At 43.6% G+C, this 6066-nt stretch overlaps 1 protein-coding gene across 1 annotated transcript; it reads right to left on the bottom strand.

The window, feature by feature from the left end:
- Positions 1-760: 760 nt before the first annotated feature.
- On the bottom strand, positions 761-3615 carry LOC119425454 (small conductance calcium-activated potassium channel protein 3-like). The gene is made up of 7 exons (XM_037692983.1): positions 3542-3615; positions 2365-3243; positions 2113-2208; positions 1550-1837; positions 1298-1333; positions 826-947; positions 761-767 (listed from the first exon to the last, which is right to left on the bottom strand). Exons 2-7 carry the CDS (start codon positions 3229-3231, stop codon positions 761-763), a joined length of 1416 nt encoding a protein of 471 aa, XP_037548911.1. The 5' UTR covers positions 3232-3243; positions 3542-3615.
- Positions 3616-6066: the final 2451 nt, after the last annotated feature.

Genomic DNA, 6066 nt, shown 5'->3' with positions numbered 1-6066 from the left:
TATATATATATATATATATACAGTAGTCCCTTGTTTATCGCACGGGATCTGTACTCTGAAGCCCCATGATAAGTGGAAAACTGTGAAGTAGTGATAGTAGTACCAGTAGTAAGTAGTTGTTTATTTTAATAGTTATATATATATATATGTAAAAGTGTAAACAATGTTTCTAAACTCTAAACACTCTAAAAGAGCACAGAATGTCATGATTTCAGCTCCATGCCTCCGCAGCTATCAGCCACCTGAAAGTGCTCTAGGCCACGCCCACGTCTCCACGCTGCATGGAGATCAGCAGATCAGCTGCAGAAATACTACTTACTACTTGTACTACTATTCCTACTTCACAGTTTTTCACTTATTTCAAAGCTTCAGGGTACGGATCCTGTGCGATAAACGAGGGACTACTGCATTCATTTCCCCATTTCATATGGTATGGGTATAATTTTACCAGATTATTAATGCATTTTTAAATATTTCAAAGAAAAAAGTTGACTTGTGTCTTTATTAATAGCAACATCTCCCTGTTTTTTGGGATGAGGAAGATTTACATCTCCTCTAAATCTAAATAGAGAATCTGTTTTGTGCCAGTTTTGCTCCAGAATACTTATTGATGACATGTGAATCCAGAGATCCTCGTTTGGTGCATGCACCATGTAGTGAGGGGATGAAATTGGTGGCAGACAGTATGTCAAAACAAGCAAAACACTAGGATTATAAAACTTCAGTCATTTTGCAGCGTATGACTATAAAGTATTTGCCTTCAGGTCCTGGGGGAACAGATGACCTCTGAGGATTATAACATGTATAAAGACACTGAGTACAAACCTTTCACACACGTGCAGGCCCCATGCTGCCACAATCCACAGAGAAACGCTGAAAATCATCAGCACGGTGCCGGGGTAGGTAGTCATCAGTGTTTTTCCCACGAACCGTGTGTTGAAGTGGATCTAAAGACCAAAAAATGGGATGTGTTACGTCATCGTTTCGACAGAAGAGGCCTACTTAGCCAAACTATTTAGGATAGTACCTGTCAAGATTATCCTTACATAATACAGAGGAGATAAGGGATAAGAAAACGTGTTCGCAATCTGGCTGGATACATGGACAGCGGGTTTGGTATTGCAAAAGAGGGTGGAGCAGAGGTCATTGTTTCACTTTTAAATAGCAATAATAAGGGAAGGGATTAGTCAGGTGCAAATATTTAACTGTGGAAAAGAAAGCAGGCACGCAAAGGACAGCCAGCGAGGGGCATTTTGAACCAGCAGGGTACACGAGAGCGAAACTGTGATCATCACACCTCAATTGTCACACTTTTACAGACCTCGCGACCCACCTAGACACAAGACATAAACAAATGTGGATGAAATGTTTGTAAAGGAATGCCAGCTCAAAGCATTGTCCAAAAGCCACTTAAATATTTGGTCTCAGCAGGTTTCACCCTGATAACGGACAGTGCCTGACCCTTTCTCCTTATTTTTATTTTAAATGTGTGTCAAGCTCAAATCAGTTCAGTCATATTCCTAAAGAAACCCCAGGGGTGACCTCCCACCTTATTTAACGCTCCGATGCTGCGGGAGGCGGTGTCGGTGAAGAGGCGGCTGTGCAGCATCATGGCCCGACCCAGCAGGTAGAGCCTCAGAAACATGGGCAGAGCCAGCATGATCTCCAGCTCTGTTTCCGAGAGGGTCGTACGAGTCGCGGTCTTCTGGAAGTACGCCTGCAGCCCCACTGGGTACGGATGAATGGCAGCCACTGCCAGCTCCAAGGCAATCAGAGCTATGCGGTCGGTCGTCATGGCGATCCGCCAATCTTCTGCACCAATGTCGTGAACGTAGAGCTGGCACAGGTGCAAAAGAAGACACTTTTAGTCAAAATTAGAGGTGCATAAAGCTAATATATGCAGATAACACAAATATACGTTTTAACTATGTTATCTAATATCTTCCCTAAAATTATTCTTTGAAACAATTCATAAAAGAAGTTCTGGCAATAATCTTTAAACTTTTAATGTCAGAATCCAATAAAACCTCGATTTAAAAACTCCCCTCCAGTTTTCGGAGATGTGCTGGCTAATTCTGGACTGGTCATGTAAAGGATGACGAGCTGGGTCACCTGCACTTCACAGCAGTGATACGCCATGATGAGGCCGAGCAGGATGAGCGTAGATATGCTGATGACTGACTTTAGTGTGATGGAGTAGATGGAGCTCTGTGGGAGAAACAAACACAGTCTTTAGGGACGGCAGCCATCTTGCATGCATTAACGTACACAGCATACATGCGCTGGAACCATCCATCAGTTTGATGTAAGAAACTTTAGATTGTGTGTTTTTCCTGCAGATTTACAGGCCACAGGTACGCCGACCTTGCTGTAGATGCTCCAGGACAGCTCCGTCTCCATCACCATCATGACCACGCCAAATATCCCCACTGCCAAGGCGCTGTCGTTCAGTCGTTGCCTCCTCAGAAACAGAGCCCTCCTGTGGACCAGCCGCCACCCGATGTTGTGTGTCCTCCAGTATGGGTCCTTCTTGGCGTCCTCCTTGCGTTTTGGGCTGAGCTGAGGACTGGGGCAGGGGCTCTTGCTGAAGCGTTCAAGCCCAGGCAGCGGGCCTTTGGCCTCGGCCGGATGCTTATCATACTGGGATGCCTTGTTTTGCTGCTGCAGGTTGTCGTCCTTGCTGGTGATGATGATCTCTGGCAGACTCTGACGATCGCGCATCTCCAAAGAAACGGTGCCGGACTTGCGGTGCCCTCGCTCATCTACATCCCTAACATCTAAGTTGGGCCTACACGGGGGGGCTTTAAAGGGCGTGCTGCAGGGAGAAATGGGCACATCGGTGAAAGATGTGACCTTCTCCTGGAGTCTGTTCGAGCCTGCATTTTTGGCTTTGCACTGGTGAGTTCGCTCCTTGGGCCCTGGAGTTTGTCTTCCTTCCCCTGACCTTTTCTCACATTTTTTCTCCTTGCTTTTCATTTTCTCTCTCCTCCGGGAGGACCGAGGTGTGGCGGTGACATAAAGGTGGCCGTTGTATAAAGGCGTCGTAGCCAGGACTTGGGTTCTGTCCAGCCACACGGTGTGATCTATTGACGTTTGGACCGTGTGGTGTATCCCACATTGCGGTGAGTAGATCTGAGATGGGGCAACCAGTCTTGGTGGCAGGAGGGGTCGATGATCCTCCACGTCGTCTCCATCTACGACTGATGAGGTCATTGATGGTGAATTTTCCATGTTGAGTGGATTCTTTTTAAAGAGGTTTTAGCCAAGGAGAAAGAGGGAGACATGACAATATTAAACAAGTGAGACAACGATGGTTCGAGCAGATGACAACAGCAGCGTGAAGGAAAATTGCAACTGAATTATGAGGAGCTTAGTCCCAGCATTTTTCATATTTAAGCTCACATATGGTGATTTCTTTAATCTTTCCAATGATTGTATCACTACTTTTGTATGGCATAGCAAAGAATCAAAACAAGTTTATCACACAGTATTGCATGAGGTTAAATAAACAAAATATTTCTCTCCCACTTTTTATTCTTACCTTAATGTGCGGGTCTTTAAGCAGTCCACCACGAGGATTAAAAACAGCTTTATCTGATCGTTTCCCTGAAGGATTTCGGCGCTCAGTCTCTTTGTCCTGAAGGTCACATCTGCCCGAATTTCAAAAGTCTTCAAGTAAACTCTTTGAAAAGGCCCAGAAACAACATGTTTAAAAATAAATGTAAACGTGACCAAGGCAAAAATAAAAATAAAAACTGAAAAGCCAATGTGCTCAGGAGTGTTCACATCAAAATGTTCCAATCGTCCGCTCCAGTCATGCGTGAACTTTCTAGTAATCCAACCGCAGCATCACAGAGCTCCTCCCATAGAGTCAAGTGAAGCTCGTGAAGTTCACGCAAACAGGACGAGGTGCGAGGTGAATATGCGCTGGTATCCATAACATATTCAGACATTTATTCAGCCGCGTTTCTCGCTTTGTTTATTTCCACAGTCAGGGCATCTTCCTTAAAGCTGGAGGGGCTTAATGACTGCAGAGACTCTAAGTTGCAGATGTTGCAAAGGCAAAGACTTGGTCATCTGTCAGAGTTTTTTTTTTTTTGCAGGGGATTGACAGACTTCATCCCCGCCTATGTGTGTGTGTTTATGTGCATGGGTGTGCATGTGTGGAAGCCTGGGGCCAAAGATCAAACTGAAACGAGTCTCAAAGTCAGCACAGAAATGCTGTTTTACTGAATTTTTATTTGTAATCTCTTAAATTAGATTCATTATTGTCATGAGAGGAGTGCGCTCCACAAACCTCTTGACTACAGCATAATCTTCAAAAAAGAATATCCTATCTATGAATTCAGCAGATTGGTATTAAAGATTATTCAGGTGAAATAGAAATCGTGTACTTAGGAGCTTATGAAGTATCAAATATGCCACTCGAATCGAACAATATGTACGGAGCGGTGCGGCATATTAAGCACTGAAGTCATAACAATGACATTCAGCATCATGAATTTATTTAAATCCTTGTGACAGATGGGGCCAAAGATAATAGAGCTCCATCCAAATGGAAAGAGCCAAGGAGCAAAGGGTGGGTGGAGCGCAAGCGGATAGTAGCAGGATAAAAAACAGCGTTATTTAATCCAAAGACAACATGTATTTAACGGTGGATTGACAGAGACAGAGAAGAGTGGGAGGGGGGAGTGCCAGCGCAGGTATCATCCACTGTGATTTTAACTTCCTCAGACATGCCAACAGATGTAAAATGGATTAATTATTCTAAAATATCTCATGCACATAGCCAGCTGCTGCTGGTTTTTATTTTTTATTTTTAATATCCTGCAGACAGAGCATCAATCCGCCTTGGTCTGTCAACAAACCCTCACACATAAGCTCTGAATTCAGCAAAACAAACTAAAATAAGACTGTTTAATTTGATGAAATGGAGCCAGAGTAGAGCCAGCCTTGCTGTGCACTGGTTTCACAGGCTCCCAAATGTTTTTAAATTATGTTGTCCTAAATTATACACATCTGCAAGGATTCGAATTAATTCAAGCCTCTTGCCAAATGCTTGTAAATCCAGACTGCTGTAGCTGGTAGCTGAGTGTCAATTCTTCTTAGCTCCGTGGCCAGCAGCCAGTACATCCCCAGTTAGTCTGCTCTGCTGCAAATCCTCCTCCGACGGTTGGGAAAGTGAAACGAATCGGGGATATTTTGAGTCCACTAATTGCTGTGGCTGGTAAATGGCAAATCTGCTCCGTGCCCTAAATCTTCAGTGTGAGCCAGTTCATCTTCTGGTCAGGTTAATTGCTTCAAGCCTGATCTGGTGGGGGTGGAGTGGGGGGTGGATGAACAAGTGGATGCAGACAGGGCTGACAAATTCAGGGTTTGAAAGGTTAAAGGTTGTGATTAGCGTTAAAAGAAGCGCCCTGCATTTTGGCCAAAGCCGACACATGTGTGGACATTTGCTTACTGCTTCCAAAGGATGTTGTTGCTGTGAGAGCCTTAATTCCATTAGACCCAGTTATTTTTATCCTCTGCTTATTATTATTTTTATTATAACTGAGTAATGAGCACATAAATCTGTATCTGCAACACATTTTTCCTCACGCTTCTAAATATAGCAAGCGGTAAAAGTCTGTAATACACGATGCACATTGCTCCCTGTTTAAAACCACTTATTATGAAAGGAAACAGAAAACCACGTTTCATTGATTAATTTTACTGACACACGAGTGCGTGTCGTGGTTAGTGTTGGGAAATTTTTGATTGTCGCTTTCCCTGTTCCTTCTTCACGCAACGGCAAACATGTCCAGTAAAGTTTAGCTCTGCTGTCGAGTCAAACTTTAAATACTTATTCTCAGAGCGCACTGAGTTGCAGATTTTAAACAGAAATATGTTGCAGACAAACTGTGTGAAGCCACTTCTATATGTTATCACGTTGATCGACAAAGTGTGAGACAGTGTGTGATGTAACTGTTGGATAAATTAATTATCCTACCATCATCTCATTAATCAAATAAGCCACATAGAGTGAGGATACAAGACAATTCTTCAACTCACTTTTACTCCTTGCAA

Source organism: Nematolebias whitei, chromosome 19, assembly GCF_014905685.2.
Source record: "Nematolebias whitei isolate Nwh7 chromosome 19, NemWhi1, whole genome shotgun sequence".
Classification (NCBI taxonomy): Eukaryota; Metazoa; Chordata; class Actinopteri; order Cyprinodontiformes; family Rivulidae; genus Nematolebias; species Nematolebias whitei.
The sequence above is the reverse complement of the archived record's forward strand: the minus strand, read 5'-3'. Positions and strand labels throughout refer to the sequence as shown.

Bases quoted from the DNA above. Each gene is read 5' to 3' on its own strand.
- LOC119425454 (XM_037692983.1), bottom strand. From the start codon at position 3,231: ATGGAAAATTCACCATCAATGACCTCATCAGTCGTAGATGGAGACGAC. The intron at 1,334-1,549 runs GTGGGAGGTCAC...TCTTGTGTCTAG, and splicing joins GCATCGGAGCGTTAAATAAG to GTGGGTCGCGAGGTCTGTAA. The intron at 948-1,297 runs GTGTGATGATCA...TTTGGTCTTTAG, and splicing joins GTAAAAGTGTGACAATTGAG to ATCCACTTCAACACACGGTT.